The sequence below is a fragment of the Nerophis lumbriciformis genome, linkage group LG26 (assembly GCF_033978685.3).
Source record: "Nerophis lumbriciformis linkage group LG26, RoL_Nlum_v2.1, whole genome shotgun sequence".
Lineage (NCBI taxonomy): Eukaryota > Metazoa > Chordata > Actinopteri > Syngnathiformes > Syngnathidae > Nerophis > Nerophis lumbriciformis.
In genome coordinates, this window is record NC_084573.2 from 40,271,881 (window position 1) to 40,293,037 (window position 21,157).

General features: G+C 39.0%; 1 protein-coding gene across 2 annotated transcripts in view; it reads left to right on the forward strand.

Annotated features, from left to right (window-relative positions):
* pals1a (protein associated with LIN7 1, MAGUK p55 family member a) overlaps positions 1–21,157 on the forward strand; it is a 69,778-nt gene that overhangs the window by 24,083 nt on the left and 24,538 nt on the right. For both annotated transcript variants that reach the window (XM_061986876.2, XM_061986877.2), the window contains exons 2-4: positions 7,106–7,342; positions 7,599–7,770; positions 9,303–9,403. In XM_061986876.2, coding sequence (XP_061842860.1) covers positions 7,184–7,342; positions 7,599–7,770; positions 9,303–9,403 — 432 coding nt within the window. In that variant the 5' untranslated portion in view covers positions 7,106–7,183. The remainder of the gene's footprint in view (positions 1–7,105; positions 7,343–7,598; positions 7,771–9,302; positions 9,404–21,157) is intronic.

The window sequence follows — 21,157 nt, forward strand, 5'->3', positions numbered from 1 at the left end:
CGGCGCTTCGCACCAAAGGTGTAGTGCTTCTTTTGAAGGTTATGACCTTCTTCCACTGGTTTGACGACGGAAACTTCATGCTTTTTACTTTCTCTAGTTGATTGGCAACACTAAATGGTGTGAATGTTGTCTGTCTATCTGTGTTGGCCCTGCGATGAGGTGGTGACTTGTCCAGGGTGTATCCCGCCTTCCGCCCGAATGCAGCTGAGATAGCCTCCAGCACCCCCCGCAACCCCAAAAGGGACAAGCGGTAGAAAATTAATAGAATATAAAACATGTTTTAAGTTATTTCACATTTGTTAAGTACCGGTACATAACTCCACATGTGTTCATTCATAGTTTTGATGTGACAATCTACAATGTAAATAGTCATGAACATAAAGAAAAAGCATTGAATGAGAAGGTGTGTCCTAACTTTTGGCCTCTACTGTATGTATCGTATTTTCTGGACTATAGGGCGCACCGGAATATAAGGCGCATTAAAGGAGTCATATTATTATTATGATTATTTTCTAAATGTAAAGGACTTCCTTGTGGTCTACATAACATGTAATGGTTATTTACACAAAATGTTGCATAGATGATGTTTTACACATCATCTTCAAGTCACTCTCTGACAGTCTCTTCAGGATGCGTCATATTTACGTGCCTCCACTTGGACAGCGTCATCTTTGTTGTAGCGGCGTAGCGTGCAAGGACGGGAGTGGAAGAAGTGTCAAAAGATGGAGCTAACTATTTTAATGACATTCACACTTTACTTCAATCAATAACGGAGCAGCATCTCCTCATCCGTGGCACACTAGTGCAACAACAACACCCGAAATGTGTCCCGTGAAAAACCATCCGACCGGAACTCTCTAATAACTAAAGTTCCTTGGGTGAATAATGTACACTCACTACACCGGTATGTTTTAGTGCTTTCATGGTGAGTTTACTGACAGATATAAGTAAGAACTTTACACTACTTTATATTAGAAATGGCAACAGTGGAGGATGAATGTCACATAGCAAGAAGATAGAGAAAATTAAGAAGATTATCAACTACGGTGTCGGTACGGACTACAAAGGCGGACCCGCGCAATTATTCAGGATTTATGCAGATCCCAAATACAGATCATCAGGTACCAGAAGGTAAGAAAAGTTGCTTTTGCATAATAATACTCCTATGTTGAAGCACAGTACAATCCATCAAGCGGTGTGGCTTCACAGCTTACCAAAGTCCTACTAAAACATTCTGATAGATTTTTGAGTGCCGTGTGTAATGTTCTATATTTTCAATGGAACATATACAATGTTGCCGTTGTTTACTTGAGTCATATTGCCGTCATAGTGCAGTCTACTCGTATCTCTTATGTTTGACTGCCATCTACTGGTCACACTTATCATTACACCATGTACCAAAACCAGAATTATTCCGTACATTAGGTGCACCAGGTTATAAGGCGCACTGTCGAGTTTTGAGAAGAAAAAAAAAGGATTATAGTCCAGAAAATACGGTAGTCTTTTTGCTTCACCATGCAGCGCCAATACCTCACTAAATATGGTTTACAGTTTGTCTTTTTTAAGTAGAACAAGTCACACATTTGATCCACTTGAATGAAGCCTGTATTCCTTTTAGTATTGTATTGATGAACTTGAGGAATGTCAGTGTATAAAACAAGTGCTGGAGCACATGTTGCTGACATCTAGAGACCACTCACACTATTAGTGAATGCACAGCATGTTTATAAGAGAAATGTATACTAAGGGGCAAAATCAGATTCCACTACAAAAAACAAAACTGGTGGTTAAAGTTGATTTGTTGACCTCATACTTGTCCTTGGTTGAGTTAATATTGTAAGGACTGTGTGTGTACGCACACGACCTTCCCCCAGCCCTGGAATTTGCTTCCCAGGACTGCCTGGCATTCCTCACTGCTGTTATTGGGATGTGTGTGTGTCTGTGTGTGTGTGTACTCAAGCTGCACAAGCTGTTTGTGAGCGTGTGTGTGTGTGTGTGTGTGTGTGTGTGTGTGTGTGTGTGTGTGTACTCAAGCTGCACAAGTTGACATGCATGCTATAAGTTGATCCCATTTGTCTTATTGTGCCATGGTCTGGGGACAGATGTGTAGTGAAGCCTCTGTTGTCATTATATAAACAAACACTAAAGATATTTGACCAAACACCAATGAAGAAGCATCATTACTGCCATATTACCCAAAAATGTAACATGATGACTTTTCATCATTTTATACATTTCTCATTTTTAAAAGCTATTTTTAAGTGTCTTAATGCATTAGCCCCTGAGGTGATGTGTAAAGAAATAGAGTAGTGAAGGACCACTCTGGGTCAGTCTGGGTTCTCAGTGAAGGTCTCACATCTGTGGAAGTCTTTGCCACTGGACTTAAAGTCAAACTAGCACTATCTCGCTAACATGAATACAAGACACCTTGTTTTTTCCACATTAGGAAAGGACGTAGCACAAGTTAAACTTGTATAAACACATTACTGCCTGAAGCTGAGTCTATCCCAGCTGCACTCGGGCAGAAAGCCAGGTACACCCTGGACAAGTTGCCACCGCATCGCATCGCAGGCCTGCAGACGTCTGGCAGGTATTTATCCAATAAATACAATTCTAGACCAGAGAGTCCAAACATTTTGCCTCCAAGGTGAAAATGTGCTTGTAGTCATCGAGCCAAACAGGGATTTTTACCATGCGACAGCACTGCGAGTGAGGAATGTAGCCTCGTTTGAATATAAGCTAGTTACACACTTCAGTTAACATACTGCATCTTTTTATGCACATTTGCAACCTCAAAACATTCCAAAAGATCATTTTCTGCAGATTTTGGCCATTTCCAGGTGTTGTTCTGTAACCAGTTCTTCCTAGATATTTCAGATGAGATATATGGAGGATGTTACATTTAGAAGTGTTTGGGTTTTCCTTATGGGACGTGGGTAAAGCATTTTCTTCCATCGAGCGTCAAAAAGTCAGAGTTTTACCATAGAGCAGGGGTCTCGAATTCAAATGCAACAAGCTAGCTTGTAAAATAGAAATCTATAAAATGTATACAGTAAAATTCTGGCAACTAGCTGCCCTTTTTTTTTTTTTTACAGAAAAACCTATGGAAATAGTTTTATTGTACATTACTATACATTGAAAAACAGTACCACTCTGTTTGGCACTATTACTAGTAGGGGTGTCCAAAAAAATCTATTTTCAGATTCATCATGATTCTTATTTGTAACAATTCTTAATCGATTTGAAACAAATCCAAAATCTATTTTTTTTTTTTTTTTTTTTAAATCTGTCCTGTCCAGCCGCTCAGGTAAATCACATTGTTGATGTAGATGGCCATATCTGATTCACATGGCTCAGGTAAATCACATTGTTGATGTAGATGGCCATATCTGATTCACATGGCTCAGGTAAATCACATTGTTGATGTAGATGGCCATATCTGATTCACATGGCTCAGGTAAATCACATTGTTGATGTCGATGGCCATATCTGATTCACATGGCTCAGGTAAATCACATTGTTGATGTCGATGGCCATATCTGATTCACATGGCTCAGGTAAATCACATTGTTGATGTAGATGGCCATATCTGATTCACATGGCTCAGGTAAATCACATTGTTGATGTCGATGGCCATATCTGATTCACATGGCTCAGGTAAATCACATTGTTGATGTAGATGGCCATATCGGATTCACATGGCTCAGGTAAATCACATTGTTGATGTAGATGGCCATATCGGATTCACATGGCTCAGGTAAATCACATTGTTGATGTAGATGGCCATATCTGATTCACATGGCTCAGGTAAATCACATTGTTGATGTCGATGGCCATATCTGATTCACAGCCTGCTCGCCAAACGCTGGGTTGCACTGTGTTTGTTTACTAAGTAGATGCCTGATGCAAGGCACACTTCCTGTCCCTCACTTTTAACCTATGTCGGACAAAGGTGTGCCAATGTACCGTACTAAAAATCTGATTGCGTACACTATGTAATATGTATACAGGTAATCACTACCCAAACACTTTTCCGCACTGCTGAATCGTAATGCAATTAGGGATTTTGCCAGCATATATGACAATAATCCCTTTCTTCCCAAATCTCTATGATTATTTCTATTTGGCTTGATGAATGTATTTTTAGACATCCAGTCAATGTTCCCACATAAAAACTCCTTGAGCATTCAGTGGAGCACATGTGGGCGACGCCACACCTGCAGCACACCTGTCCCAAGCCCCACTAAATAAGTTACATTTCTTATTATTATAATCAAATGACAGCAGTCATTTCCATGAGATTATTCCCTAATAAGTGTTTTGGTCCATTTACAATGACAATAACAAAAAATATTGCTTTTTGTCTAGTATTGTATGTCTGGGTGGGAATCCTGCTTTGGAAATAATGTGTACCCCTTTCAGAGATCACATTTACTTCCCATTAAAACATTCACATGTTGCACAATGAGATGTACGCATGGAATCATGTATACATTCCTGTAACTTTCTGTTTGCAAAATATCTATTTTTGTTAGTATTTAATTGATATACTAACATAATTTCATGATTATTATTTATCAATTAAGATTCTTAACAAATGACAGTAGAATAAGCACACATTTGATTGGTAAATCATAGTGGAACGACCTGGAATGACACTTTATGTGTGGTGTTGCAGTTGTCTGACTTTTTGTGTGACTGTAAACGCATCACTGGCTAAGTGCCTTATGTGCATGTGTTGGCGCACGTGAGAAAGAGCGAGCGGGTGCTGTTGATAGATAGATAGATAGTACTTTATTGATTCCTTCAGGAGAGTTCCCTCAGGAAAATTAAAATTAAAATTCCAGCAGCAGTGTACAGAATTGAATTCGAATTTAAAAAGTAAAAAGTAAATAATGGGGGTATAAATGGAAACAAAATAGAAAAATATTACAATAGAATAAAAATAGAAAGCAACAATGAGAATAAAAATATAACAGTAAAATAAGAATATAACAAGAGAAACTAGGCAGTAGTGACCATGTTATGAAAAATGATTGCACTGTTATTGTTTTGCATCTCCTGTCATCCTAGTACCCCCCCTCCCTCCCAGAGAGGAGTTGTACAGTCTAATGGCGTGTGGGACAAATGAGTTTTATAGTCTATTAGTCCTGCACTTGGGATGAAGCAGTCTAGCACTGAACAGGCTCCTCTGGCTACTGACAACGCTATGCAGAGGCTGACTGGCATCATCCAGGATGACAAAGTTGGTTTTGTATGGCAGAAAATGAGCAGTTTTGCTAGATGGAAACTATTTTACCAATGATTTGAGCATGTGTTTATAAAGAGTTTTGCTCAATAAAGTGATGGATGGAATTCATGTCCTCCTTAAAGCGTCTCGACAGATAATTGAACAGTGATGACGAAAAACTTTTTCTCTGTTGTGGCTGCGAGTCGTCAGTTACATTGAAAATTGTTATGCGCTTATTTTATAATTAGATTTTGTGAGTGGACGGCATAGATTTGCCGTGCGCAGAGGAACAATTGCACAGGAAACCTTGCATCCAGTATCAGCCTTTTAGCTTATTTTACACCTTAGATGAAACATAGTCCATACCTGCCAACTACTCCGGTTTTCCCGTAATTCCTACGGTTTTCATCAACCTATTCCGGGTTACGGTTGCAGTGATAAAAAATACGGTTTTTCATTAATTAAAAAAAAAAAAAAGGGTGAAAACTACGCGAATTGCACCTTGTGCAGACAAGATTTTTCGATCGGACACGGAGGAATTAGCGATGTAAAAGACCACGTTGGGACACAAAAACACAAGTCTAATGCCGTTGCTAGCGATACAAGTGGAAAACTTTCAACGTTTTTCGTCGCCCAAACAGATTCTTTGGATGTGATAAATGCCAAAGTTTTATTTACGGAGGCAATAATTGAGCATGGATTTCCAATCGCACTGGCTGATCACATGGGACAGTTAAATGTTTGTAATGCAACCTTTAAAAATCATTACGCGGTGATCGCGGTCCCAAAAATAAACTTTTCTTGCATGATAATGTCCAGAAAAATTCGCTTTATATTACTATAGAGTACTTTTAACGAATGAGTTTGATGGTTTATCACAAACCTTAAATGAAAGAAGTCCTTTGTTCTCCTGCACCATGCGCTTTGGCCTTGCTTCGTGTTTGGTGCGCAATCCTGTCGGCTGTATTTCACAGCACGACATACTGTTAAAAGTGTTTATACTATTTATGCTTTCAAGTCCAAGTTGAAGAAATCTTGTTAAATGTTGACAGCATAACTACCAAAATACAGAAGTATGTCCTTAATATTTTTGCAGTGCTATTTCTGTTGAAAAGTTCAAATGATTACATTAGAGATGTGATGTGCCACTTTTCAAGTGTCTGATGGCTTCAATTAATTTTCATTAATTTTTCATATTTTGAATTCTTTTGAAAGGCTTACAAAAAAACTACATTTGAATTGTAATTCCATGCTATTGACAGGACTATTAATTGTAATGAAGTTAGCTTACCATGTTTACAGTATGATAATTGTGATAGAAATGTGAATTTTAGGCACAGAATATTTTTTACAATTGAACAAGGCAGTAGATTATACAAGCTTGGACAGAAAGTTAATAATGACACCAATTTTTTTTTAATGGAATTGTTTAGTACCGGTACTGTTTTACCATTTGTTTACTGTAAAAAGTGTTTATACTGTTTATACTTTCAATTAACAAATTGAAGTCTTGTGAAAGGTTGACAGGATAACTGGCATTAACTGTCAAAATAATTTCAAACTATTGAAGTTAGCTTACAGAATAAACATGCCAATCAACCCATATGATTTTTGCTGTAATATTTTTGTTTTGAAAAGTCACTGTGACTGATAGAAAAGTGATGGTTTTAGCAACATTTTAACCTGTCTGAATGCTAATAATCATTTTGCGTCGGGGGGCGAAGCCCTGAACCCTCCACCAGGACTTTGTCCTGGACCTACCGGGGCCTGCGGCCCTTGGACCCTGGCTACTAGGTTTTTCTGATTTCAAAAGTTGGCAGGTATGATAGTCACTCATCCACAATTTTGTTGACTGGGCATTTGCTTTCTCCACAGGCCAAGGTTGACATGGCTGCCTTGTTACTGAGCTACCCTCCTAGAGCGACAACCCTGGAATCCTAAGTTGTGTGCGACATGACAACGAGCTATCTGAACGGACACGGAGGAGGAGATGAAGAGCTGAGGTTAGGACACCAGCACAGGGAAATGGCTGTGGACTGTCCGGGAGATCTGGGGAGCCGAACACTGCCAGTCCGACGCTCCGCACAACTGGAGAGAATACGACAACACCAGGCATGCAAGCACACACTTTACAAATATTTGGATGGTGGCCGTTTGAAAGATTTTGTGAAGCATTAAAGTATTGTTTTGAAAAAGAATTAGATTTGACATGACTAAAGGAGGATAGCTATGTATAAAGACATGCTGTTGCTCTATGACAGTGTCTACTGACACTATTAGCGGCCACTGCAGTTTTGACTCAAACTGTCTTCACCTGGCAGCCAGAAAAGGTGTAGACTCACCCACTTGACCTTTCTGTGCTTGCCAGGAGGACCTCCGTCGGCGAAGAGAGGAGGAGGGTCGGCAGCTGGATCTGAACGCCTCCCTAAGGCTCAAGAAGCTCTCCCAGAATCCCCACAGCGGCATTGACAACCCCACATTCCTAGAGGATACGTACACACCGCAGGAGCCGGCACTCAGCAACCAGCACACTTTGCTCGGTACAAACACACACACACACACACATGAAAAAAGTAGTATACTGTAAAGTGTTGGAGTCTTAACGGGAGAACTGTAGAAAAGGAAGTGAAGCTTGAAAGGAATGTAAATGTAAGGGTTACTGCAAGACACTTCATTGAAACTGGGAGACAATGATGTTCTAGGGTTGTATAGTACTAGTATAGTATCGCCGTACTAATGAATCAAAAACGGTACTATACTCTGTTTGAAAAGTACCGATTCCCCTTATTTTTTTTTTCTTTTACGGGCATGACGGCGCGTCGTCCCGTCATGACATGGAGGAGCATGTTGGGCAGCGCACACACACAGAGTACTTACAAGCAGACACAGTGTGTAGACAGAAAAGGGAGAATGGACGCATTTTGGTGTAAAAAGTAAAGATAAAGGTGAAGTTATAACACTGAAACACCCTCAGGAAGAGCTGCTTTAAGACATGCAGCTAACATCCATCCACAGTGTTTTAGCTACTTCTAAATCACTAATCCTTGTCTCCATGGCGACAAATAGTTTCTTACAAGTAACATTATCACTGGAGGACAAGGAATAGTAAAACATGCTTCACTACACATCATACCTCACCGCTGTCACCGCTAATGACGCCGTTCCTGAATGTAAACAAATGCCATGGGTGGATCTACACCTGACATCCACTGTAATGATACCAAGTACAAGAGCGTATCTAGTCGATACTACTATGATTACATCAATAGTTCTTATTGTCACAAACTCTATTTTCCTATTTTTAAAATTCATATTATGCTTATAAAGTGAGTAAATATGTCCCTGGACACATGAGGACTTTGAATATGACCAATGTATGATCCTGTAACTACTTGGTGTTGGATTGATACCCTAATTTGTGGTATCATCCAAAAACTAATGTAAAGTATCAAACAAAAGAAGAATAAGTGATTATTACATTTTAACAGAAGTGTAGATAGAACATGTTAAAAGAGAAAATAAGCAGATATTAACAGTAAATGAACAAGTAGATGAATAATCCATTTTTACAGTTTGTCCCTCATAATGTAGACAAAATAGAATGACAAATGACACAATATGTTACTAATTTGTTTACTTACTACTAAAAGACAAGTTGTCTAGTATGTTCAACATTTTATTTAAGGACTAAAATGCAATAATAAACATATGTTTCATCTACCTTAAGATTTTTTTGTTTACTTACTACTAAAAGACAAGTTGTCTAGTATGTTCACTATTTTATTTAAGGACTAAATGACAATAATAAACATATGTTTCATGTACACTAAGATGTTTTGTTACAATAATGACATATTTGTGGTCCCCTTTATTTAGACAAGTACAGAAAAGTATGGAAATACATTTTGGTACTGGTGCCAAAATGTTGGTATGGGGACAAGACTATACCCTTCACACTGTAATTAGATTCTGCACACATGAATGAGAAAGAGTCTTCTTCTGTCAGTGGACAAGTAGAGATAAGAGTAAGTATCTTGGTGGCTAAGTAAATGATTGTGTTATTTGTGTGCAGAGTTGGAGGAGCTGCTGCTGTCACTGAGGCAGGTCCGGGGCAGTTTGTCCGACCAACAGAGTCAGGATGACATAGAGCTGGTTCTTGCGCTACTAAACAAGGTAATGGATTTTTCAGGGTAAAGACCTCTAACCACATGAGATGGCCTCATACCACTTGTTCATGTCCAATACTGATCCTTCAATGTTGTATATTCAAAACATTCTTTTTTCCTCTCATCTTGTCATAATTGGTGTGTATTGTATGCATGTAGCCAACATTGTTTGATATGGACAAGACTAAAAAGGTACTGTCTTTTACCTGCAACACGTTCTGCTCTCCTAAAAGAAGAAATGACATTGAGATATGAAATACACGTGGCTCAAGTTTTTTCAAAACATTAAACACACATCATTTACTTTTCAATTGGACAGAGCAGCACATTTGAAAGATTACAGTTTAAATGATATCAAGTCAAACTATGTGCAAAAGTGTAAAAAATGACAAAGGAATACTACTTCCATTGTACAAGGAGATATTCGATGTACAGTGCATCCGGAAAGTAATCAGTGCTTCACTTTTTCCCCATATTTGCATCATTTCAAAATCATTCATTTTTGTCTACGCACAATACAATGACTTTGTGAAAAAGTTTATTTTTTCCAAACTCTTGCAAATTTGTTAAAAATAAAAAAAACTGACAAATTCAAATAAGGAACGAAATCTTTTCATTTTTAGCAATATGGATTCACAAGGCATAATATCAGTTATTCCCCCGCCCCAGTAGTGTTGCGGGTGGAGCGGCGGCAGCAGTCATTAGAATCAGCATCAGCTTAATTGGCCAGGTATGCTAACACACAATTTGACTTGGTAGGCCAGAGCTGGGGAAATATTTCGACCCGGCAGCCTATCTGTGTTGGCCCTGCGATGAGGTGGCGACTTGTCCAGGGTGTACCCCGCCTTCCGCCCGATTGTAGCTGAGATAGGCTCCAGCGCCCCCCGCGACCCCAAAGGGAATAAGCGGTAGAAAATGGATGGATGGATGGGGCAGCCACATTGAGAGACAAATGTGTACGTGTGTATAAATGACCGTCACAATGTCCCATAGAGTTATAAAAACGTTATGACAGACCACCTCAAAAAAACAGAATGGTATTTTACAGTTTTTTTACTGAATGGGGACACCCAAAATGTACATGAAAATAAAGAAAGTGGAATTTACAATATTAACTATGAACAATAAAACAGTGAATATTAAAGGGGAACATTATCACCAGACCTATGTAAGCGTCAATATATACCTTGATGTTGCAGAAAAAAGACCATATATTTTTTCAACCGATTTCCCAACTCTAAATGGGTGAATTTTGGCGAATTAAACACCTTTCTAATATTCGCACAACAACGTGACGTCACATCAGGAAGCAATCCGCCATTTTTTCAAACACCGGGTCAAAACAGCTCTGTTATTTTCCGTTTTATCGACTGTTTTCCGTACCTTGGAGACATCATGCCTCGTCGGTGTGTTGTCGGAGGGTGTAACAACACCAACAGGGACGGATTCAAGTTGCACCAGTGGCCCAAAGATGCAAACTACAGCCAGTTCTAGTGCTCACACTTCTGATTTTCTTTAAGCCTCTTTTTTAGTGAAAAGTTGAATGTGCCACTGTGACTTTAAGTCCAGTGGCAAAGACTTCCACAGATGTGAGACCTTCACTGAGAACCCAGACTGACCCAGAGTGGTCCTTCACTACTCTATCAAATCAAATCAAATCAACTTTATTTATAGAGCACATTTAAAATTTACCACAGGGGTAGCCAAAGTGCTGTACAGTGAGCAGGTTAAAAGATAAAACGAGTACCGAGCAAACACAACACAACACAAACAGAACACGATAAAAAATAAATAATTAAAATAGAATTAATAAAAACATAAAAACAGGATCACAGCAGGTGTATTATGGGGCGCCATTGCAGGATGGATATCACTCAGTGTTAAAAGCCATGGAATAAAAGTATCTTTTTAAGAGAGATTTAAAAACAGGAAGAGAGGAGGCTTGTCTAACACTCAGGGGTAGGTCGTTCCAGAGCTTGGGAGCAGCAACGGCGAAAGCTCTGTCACCTCTAAGCTTCAGCCTTGTGTCAGGGACCGTCAACAGCAGCTGATCGGCTGATCTTAAGGATCGGGTGGGGCAGTAAGGCTGAAGGAGGTCGGAGAGATAGGTTGGCGCGAGGTTGTTTAGACATTTAAAAACAAATAAAAGGAGTTTAAAATGTATTCGGTAACGCACAGGGAGCCAGTGAAGGGACGCTAAAATAGGGGTGATGTGCTCACGTCTGCGGGTCTGTGTTAGCAGACGAGCAGCAGAGTTCTGCACGAGCTGCAGGCGGGCGAGGGAGGCCTGGCTAATGCCAACATACAGGGCATTACAATAATCAAGACGAGTCGAGATAAAAGCGTGGATTAATTTCTCAAGATCATGTCTTGATAGAAGCGGTTTCACTTTCGCTATTTGGCGTAATTGATAAAAGCTTTTTTGAACGACGCTGCTGATTTGTTTTTCGAATTTAAAATCTTAGTCAAACTTTACCCCCAGGTTTGTGACACAGTCGCTGAGATACGGGGTCAGAGTGCCGAGGTCAACGTTGGGGGAGGGAGAGCGACTTGGACCGAACAACATAACTTCTGTTTTATCTTCATTTAGGCTCAGGAAGTTAGCTGAAAGCCAGACTTTGATGTCGTGCAGGCAGTCAATAAGACGTTGAACCGTGTTATTTTGTGCCATGGGAAAATAAATCTGGCAATCATCGGCATAAAAATGAAATGCAATACTGTACTTCCTAAAAATAGAACCAAGGGGGAGAAGGTAAAGTGCAAATAAAATTGGGGCAAGGATTGAGCCCTGGGGGACCCCATGTGGTAAAGGAGCTGTGGACGACATAAAACTGTCTACTTTTACACAAAAACTCCTGTCGGTTAGGTACGACCGGAACCAGTTGAGGGCGGCGCCCTTAATGCCCACACAGTTCTCAAGACCAGTGATTAAGGTGGCGTGGTCGACGGTGTCGAACGCAGCAGACAGATCTAAAAGCTATTTCTTTACACATCACCTCAGAAGCTAATGCATTAAGACACTTAAAAATAGCTTTTAAAAATGAGAAATGTATAAAATGATCAAAAGTTATCATGTTATATTTTTGGGTAATATGGCAGTAATGATGCTTCATTGGTTTTTGTTCAAATATCTTTAGTGTTTGTTTATATAATGACAACAGAGGCTTCACTACACATCTGTCCCCAGACCATGGCACAATAAGACATATGACACATAGGACATAGGTCTAATAAGCCTGAAACAGTTTATATTTATTTTTATGGTCTGAGTCATTTTTATAATATGGCCATCAAATTTTAGCTTAGGGTCCAAAATAGCACCCAAATATTGAAATTCCTTTACCTGCTCTATTTGATTTTGATTCATGTTGACCTGAATTTCTTTGAATGATTGTTTCTTCAGAGAGAAACACATTGAGACTGTTTTGTTATCATTTAGGCCGTGTTGATATTTCAGCAAGCTGTCTGTTTAATATCTCTGAAGCCTGTTGAGGTGTCTGCTGCACATAAATGATGGTATCATCTGCATACATTTGGCATACGGTATCTGTGCAAGTATTGGGGAGGTCATTCATATGTATACTGAAAAGCAGCAGGCCCAAAATAGATCCTTGTGGCACACCCAAATCACAATTTATTACGTCTGATTTGACAGCATTTATTTGAACACATTGTTGTCGCAATTCTAGATATGATTTAAACCAATTTATAGTTTGTTTTGATACATTAAATTGTTTGTATTTTGTCATCAAAACTCTGATTTACAGTGTTGGAAGCTTTTTTCAAATATAAAAATACTGCTCCTATATATTTACCCTTGTCCAAAACTACATTTGATCATTTCTTTACTGTTATTACTTTGCAAACAATACCTGAGTGCAATGTGCAGTGATGGAATGTTGCAATACAATTACACTTTCACTTGCAATTCCTTTCTTCTTTCAAACTTGCACTTTTGAGACTTTGTAAGAAGTTTCAGCTGTCCAAAGATGTTTTATGATCAAGCAAAACAACAAGTGTGTCACAGATTTGAGAGCAAATGGATGATACCCAGCCCCAGATGTTAGCTTTGTGAGTCTGCGTTGTGGTCCCACATCAATCAAGTGTTATTGAAGTGTTTGAAAAGAGTTCATCTCCACTTTGATCGGACGGTTGCTCACAGCAGCCCATACTACTCTCAGCTGTTAGATCACAATTAAGACTTAACAATGTGGAGAAATGTTATTGACGAGGCAGGAGTTGAAAATGGAAGTCAATAAAAAAGTCCTTCTGCCGAAGGATATTTTGAGATGGTTGCAGTGAAGATAGAATAGCGCTAAGATTAGCCGGCCACCTATTGTTGTTTTTAGTGTAACCCTTGACCCGTAAATGAGACTCTGCTAGATGAATCATTTCACAACATAATTAACAGATAAATATGTAGAATATGCCTAAAAATGTTTCTTAAAAAAATCCTGGAAAGTGACTAAAGAGGTTGAGCTACTAAGAATGGTCAAGTCAGTTAACAACCACATGCAATTCTTCTCATTTTGATCTACAGTCTACAAGCAATTTGAATTTGAGGTCAGTGCAACATATTGTGTAGTTGTGTAGAGCCTGGTTTGTCATCCTCCTCCTCCTGACTTCCCCAAGCATCATTCCATAGTTCTTCTCTTAGATGCTCTTTTTCAGACTTAATGCTGTTTATCTGCTGCCTTCAAATCACAGGGCTGTACCTACTTTGACTTGAACTATTGTTGCTCCAGTACCTCATCATCAAATCTGAATGGTTGCATCAACACTTATATTTCTCCTCCATCCATGTGCAGTCTGTTTAAATGTGTTTTGTAATCCTCAATGTTCATGTTTATAGCCCAGTCGCTTTGTGTTTGGCGTGTCAACTTCAAGTTATTCAAGTACGTTTTCAGAAAATGTGAAAATTGTCTGTGGGCGATACTGCAAATGTTTGAAGAGATACAGAATCCAGTATTATTTTGGCATTGACCAAATCCCGGCGGTTCTACCGGGCAACGATTCACGTAAAATCCAGCAGTGCCATATTACGGTACATGGATTGTGTACTATTGCACGCTCAGCAAACTCTTTGCATTTCCACAGCAACAACAAGAGCAGACTCAGCCAAAATATCTCGTAGTAATAATGCAATGTTCAATGCCAACAAAAACACTCCAACGTGAGTAGCCACTTTTCTAAAAATGCGCTAGCTTGATGCTAATATACATTGGCTTTGCTGTTGACATGCAATTTCAATACCTCCAAATGTGTTCATGAAAACTACAACTTGGATGCACGTTACAATCAAACAGCAATACAATACTTATCGTATTAACTCTTTTTAGGCCACAAAATAACAAAAATATAACTTATACATTATCGTCTTGGACTTGCAACTTCATGTCATACATTCAAAAGTTAATATGACAACTGGACAGCAGTTATAATCAGATAATTTTTAAATGTTGCAATAAAAAATGACATTTTATTTTAAAAAACAATATTTATTGACACACAAAAGTACTGAAAATTGGTACCGTCGAGTACTGCAACGATTCCCAGGTATTGTGAATTGGTACTGTATCGGTTGAAAGGTGAACAGTACCCATCACCAACATTCCCTCTAAGGTGCGCGCCTGCGCAATTGCGCACCGCTCACGCGTCCTCTGCGCACAGCAAATGAATGCCACGCAGGAAATCAAAAATCCCATCTGAACCTTAAACAAAATAAACACATTACAATTTATTCTGTAAGATTTTGCAATGCAACTCTGTGAGTGACAAGTGACAACAAGAGTGGCCCCAATGAATAAAACAATCTATTATCGTCTGTCGAGACACTTTACAGACAGAAATTCCATCAATCACTTTATTGAGCAAAACTGTTTGTAACCACACCAAAAACATGAGTAAAAAAAACTTTTATCTATAAAAACTGGTAATGTTCTGCCATACAAACCAGGCTTAAACCAACGTTATCATCCGTCGTTTCAACAGAAGCCGCTTGCTCTGTCTCACCTGCACCAACACACGCACTTAGCCAGTGCTGCGTTTATGGCCGCACAAAAAGTCGGACAACCCCAACGCCACACAATGTGTCATGCCAGGTTGTAACACTCTGACTCCACAATCAGATGTGTGCTTATTTTACTGCCATTTATTAAGAATGTTAATCTAAGGATATTATTCATGAAATATTGTCACTAGATTTCATAAATGCTAATAAAAAGATGTATTTTACAGACAGAAAGTTACAGGAACTAAATGTAATCTCTGAAAGGGGTAACATTTCTTTTAAAGGCAGGACCCGCAGTCAGACATACAATACTAGCACATAGCTCATGAAAAACATGTTTCTTTGTTATTGTCATTGTAAGAGGGCAAAATCACTTATAACAGAAAATTATTTTAATAAAACATTTAAATTGTTATTTAGTCAGGTTTGGGACAGGTGTGACGCTGGTGTGGCTACACTGTGCACGTGTGATGTTCCTCACATGTGCTCCACTGGATGCTAAGGGAGTTTGTGCGTTTGCTCACACACATGAACAATTAGAGGGAACATTGGCCATCACTAGTGCCAAGTAACTGCCAGTACAGTAGAACCTCACTTTCATTCATTTCATTTCATTTATTTATTCATTTCAGGCAATGACATAAAAAAGTACAAAGTTGACAACACATAATAATATAAATTAATATAGGTAATGTATAGTATGTAATGCATGATTGTCAAACTTCCTAAACATGGTTTGTAAATCGAAATATTTGTATAGTGAGAAACAATGTAAACATGAATAATGGGCTCCAGGCTGGACATTTTAAGACTATTTAAGTTAACACTTGGAACATAACATACAGTACTGATTATCAAACAAACAAAAGGGGGCGATGGATCAACTTTCAAAACAACAACTACTCCAAGCTGCTGTATGCTCTGCTCTGCCAGCACGTGCACACAAACACAATCATAAAGTCTTTATATATAAAAATCATATTGCTACAACAATAAACATTTCAAAAGTCAAATGCAGCCAAATTAAGAAGGGCAGAGGAGCAGAAGAGAAAGAAGCAGATGGACGCAGAAAGAACGCTACAGGGGCAAGTTTGTGCTTTGGAAGGAGAGGAGAGATAGTGACATAAGTCTGCCATCTTTTCTCACAAAAGACTTTCTTCATCACAGTTCAAACATGCTTGTGAGTGCTATTCATGTACTCTTTGTGTCATGACTTGGTCTTGGGTGTTTGCTTTTCCGGGATGCAACGGAAAGTTGGCACGGGCGAGACGGGAATTAAGGTACATGATTTATTTATTATTATCAAAAAAAAGTACAAATGAAAAGCACGCACAGTGGCGGAGAACAAACTATAAAAAAACAAAAAGACTATAAACATGGAACAAAAACTTACTTGGCTTGGACAAAAATAGTTGCATGAAGAATGGACATGGAAAGAAGTATCAGGCATGGACAGAGCATAAATGTGGTGAGGTCGTCAGGACGAACAACAGAAAATGAATAGCTTAAATAACACAGACATGATTAACGAAAACAGGTGCGTGACTCAAAACGTGAAACAGGTGCGTGACGTGACAGGTGAAAACTAATGGTTGCTATGGTGACAAACAAGAGTGCACAATGAGTCCAAACGTGGAACAGGTGAAACTAATGGGTAATCATGCAAACAAGACAAGGGAGTGAAAAGCCAGAAACTAAACAAAACATGACTTAAAACAAAACATGATTACACAGACATGACACTTTGCAAATAGTCTTTTCTTTTAACACCACAGTGATTTGCTCCGTCTTTTCCACGCTGGGCTGTTGAGTTTTTGGTACTTTTATTTAGTTTTTGAAATGGACAAAGGCAAAATAAAAGTAAAAAGGCACACATACGTGACTCTTCCTGTGCAGCAAGTGAAGTGGAAGGCTGGGCCTTTTGCCCTGCTTTCTTGCCTGCAGGCGCCTGAGTCAAGCGTTTGTCCACAGAGACATATTTGTTTGTGAATCGAGGTTCCAAAGTACTGCCAACACCACGACTGAGACGTTTTACTTCACATTTTTCAATTTAGCCTTTTACCTTATTTTTACCTCATGCCCATAATGTATTACAACTTATTTGCTCAGGTGGCAATTTGTTTGTCAACAATATACACCAGAGCTGGGCAAATATTTTCACTCGGGGGCCACATTGAGAGAAAACAATGTGTCTGGGGGGCCAATGTATATGTGTGTATAAATGATATATACACAAACCTGCTGTACAGTATGTGTGTTTGGCTTCCTTTTTCAGGAACACTAATACCAAAAGTCACAATGTCCCATAGAGTTCTAAAATGACAGACCAACTCAAAAAAACGGAATGGAATTTTACAGTTTTTTACTGAATGGGACACCCAAAATGTACATGAAAATAAAGAAGGTGGGATTTACAATATTAACTATGAACAATAAAACAGTGAATATTAACAACATATTTTACTTCTCAGAGCAGCTCCTCCATAGTTGTGTATCTTTTACAATCAAGCAAAACACAACAAAAATGCAACAAACAGCAAAATATGAATGCAAAGTGTAATAAACACCTAGAATATGATATATCATCACGTAAAAATCTACTTGGGCATCTGTTCCTGACACGTGTTTGGGCCTGGCGGATTGAAAATCATATTTTCCTCCACATCTGTTATACCGGCACGGGAAATGTTCGCAGGAATCTGCGTTTTTAAACCTTAATTGTCGCCTCAAAATATCACTTCCGCGTTTTTTTTAAAATGAAATATTGTAGTGTGTAAGGATGGGAGTTGAAGGAGTGTCAAAAGAGGGAGCTAACTTTGTTTTCTTATCAGCAATGGAGCAGTAACTAAACATACGTGCAACTAGGGATGATGTTTGATAAGAAATTATCGAGTTTGAGCCCATTATCAAATCCTCTTATCGAACCGATTCCTTATCGATTCTCTTATCGATTCCAGATAGGTTGTTGTATATGGAAAAAAACACAATATTTGGTTTAACAAAAGCTCACTTTTATTTTATAAGAATAAAATAAATAAATAAATATTGACTGTTACCCCCCTAAAAAAAAAAGAAAAAAAAAATATTGACTGTTGTTACCCAAAGTATATTACCGTATTTTCCGCACCATAAGCCGCCCTGGGTTATAAGCCGCGCCTTCAATGAACGACATACTTCAAAACTTTGTCCACCTATAAGCCGCCCCATGTTATAAGCCGCATCTAACTGCGCTAAAGGAATGTCAAAAAAACAGTCAGATAGGTCAGTCAAACTTTAATAATATGTTAAAAACCAGCGTGATGTGGGCGCGCATGGAGTCGTATATCAACATGGACGGAGCTGCGTGAAAAAAGCCACCCGGCCTCTTCGCGTAAACTTACCTTAACCACTCGCTCATCTTTTCTTCATCCATCCATCCCTTCGAGTTAGCTTTTATGATGACGCCGGCTGGAAAGGTCTCTTTTGGCAAGGTCTTCCTTTTGAATATCACCATGGGTGGAAGTTTCTGGCCATTAGCATGGCAAGCTAGAACCACAGTGAAGGATGACTTCTCATTCCCTGTGGTGTGAATATTCACCGTACGTGCTCCCGTTGTATCCACAGTGCGGTTCACAGGAATATCAAAAGTCAGTGGAACCTCGTCCATGTTGATAATGTTCTCTGGCCGGATCTTTTTTTCAGCTATCTTGTTTTTACAATATGCACGGAAAGTAGCCAGCTTTTCTTGAAAGTCTTTAGGCAGTTGCTGTGAAATAGTAGTCCGTGTGCGGATGGAGAGATTGCGTCTTTTCATGAACCGGAAACCTGTCGCTTAGTAGGAGCCATTTTGTGGTCTTTACAGATGTAAACACACAAAGGAAATGAAACGTAATATCCGCGCGCTTCTTCTTCTTCCTCGGGGGCGGGTGGTTGCTTACAGTAGAAGAAGAAGCGCTTCCTCTTCTATGGGGGCGGGTGCTTACCTTGGCGGTTGCTTGCCGTAGAAGAAGAAGCACTTCCTCTTCTACGGGGAAAAAAGATGGCGGCTGTTTACCGTAGTTGCGAGACCTAAACTTTATGAAAATGAATCTTAATATTAATCCATATATAAAGCGCACCGGGTTATAAGCCGCACTGTCAGCTTTTGAGTAAATTTGTGGTTTTTAGGTGCGGCTAATAGTGCGGAAAATACGGTAAGTGGGATTTTTCAGAAAAACAAATATATGCAGTAACACAAAAACAACCTGTCTCTGTGATCACTATAGGTGTATAAATAATAATATAGTGTTAAATAAAATCAGTCCCTTGGGCACAAAACTGAAAATAATACAGCTCTCCAAAAAGTGCACTTCTGCTGCTATTGGAACATACTAACTACACACACAGGCAGACAGCTAACAAACAATCCAAGACGTCTAATAAAGTTCCAAAGCAGATTTATCCATTTAGGCTCTTTATTGTTGTTGATCTTGCTTTGTCTTTTCCTATCTTTACTTTTGTCTTGCACTGGACTGTTATTATTTTTTTTAAACTGAAGTACACACAATGACAAATGTATAAGCTATGTGATTCAATTAACATACTGAAATGTAATACACAATATGTAAATATTAGCTTCACACAAATATACAGTACTATCATCAAACAAATACTTCTGAGTGTTGAAACTATTTCGATGGTGGAAATACACGGCTGGCAGCCATTTTAAGTCCTCCAAACATCCATAGAAACAGTGCACAAACATAGTTTTTCAATAAACATCTTACTATCAAATTGAAACACTTTCCACCTTAATATTGAGTTATATAAACAAGTTAAACAGTTTACTTACAGACTTATCTTTTCCAAGGCTTGTAGGAGCTAACACAACTTGTCTACTTCTCAATTGTCTCATGAACTGAACTGACTCGCCAACCCGGAAGTGCCCAAACTAATGACGCGTAGTATTTTCATATCGCCACAAGGTGTCAGTAAGAGTCTACAATCAAATGGACATAACATTGCAGGTCCCACAGGGCATTTCCTGTGGGAAGGGATTCGTTCTCAGGGATTCGAATAAAGAACAAACTCTTTTTCTTTACTATAGTGGGCTCGATAACGGGTACCGGTTCTCAAAAAGGGATTTGAGTCCGAGGACTCGTGTTCTTTTCTTATCGAACAACCGGGAAAACCGGTTTCGAGCATCATCCCTACGTGCAACACACAACAACGTAAATGTGTCCCGTCAAAACCCGTCCCACCGGAACTCTTAACGATAACAAAAGTTCAGTGGGTAAATGATGTAAAGTCACTTCAATATCAATCAAATATGATCTTAACTAAATGTGTTGAACGCTGGCCTCAGCCGCAGGTACTCGCTGTTCCTCTTGCCTAAACATCAAGGAGACCCAAACTACTTCCCTAGTTAACATCATCCAGCTAGCTTACTTCTTGTCTCCTGCATTCTTGCTCTACTTTGCTGATTATTTTCCCAACACTATTAGTTGTCAAGCAGTATAGCATTTATTACTAGTCAGCGAGAACATATATTTTTGACTTGACGACGTAAACAGAGGTCACAACACAGGAAGTAAATTACCTGAGGGGGCGTGGCTATAAGATAGAGTTGCCAACGTTTTCTGAGTTCTAGAATTGTGCATGACATGTTCAATAATGTTAGTAAATCTGTGCTACATTCCACGGGACATGTAAGTGTCAAAAAGAGGTTGGGAGATGAGAATACATCTGAAGGTCAAATATAATGTAGAAATGATCCCAATTGCAGGAAATGTC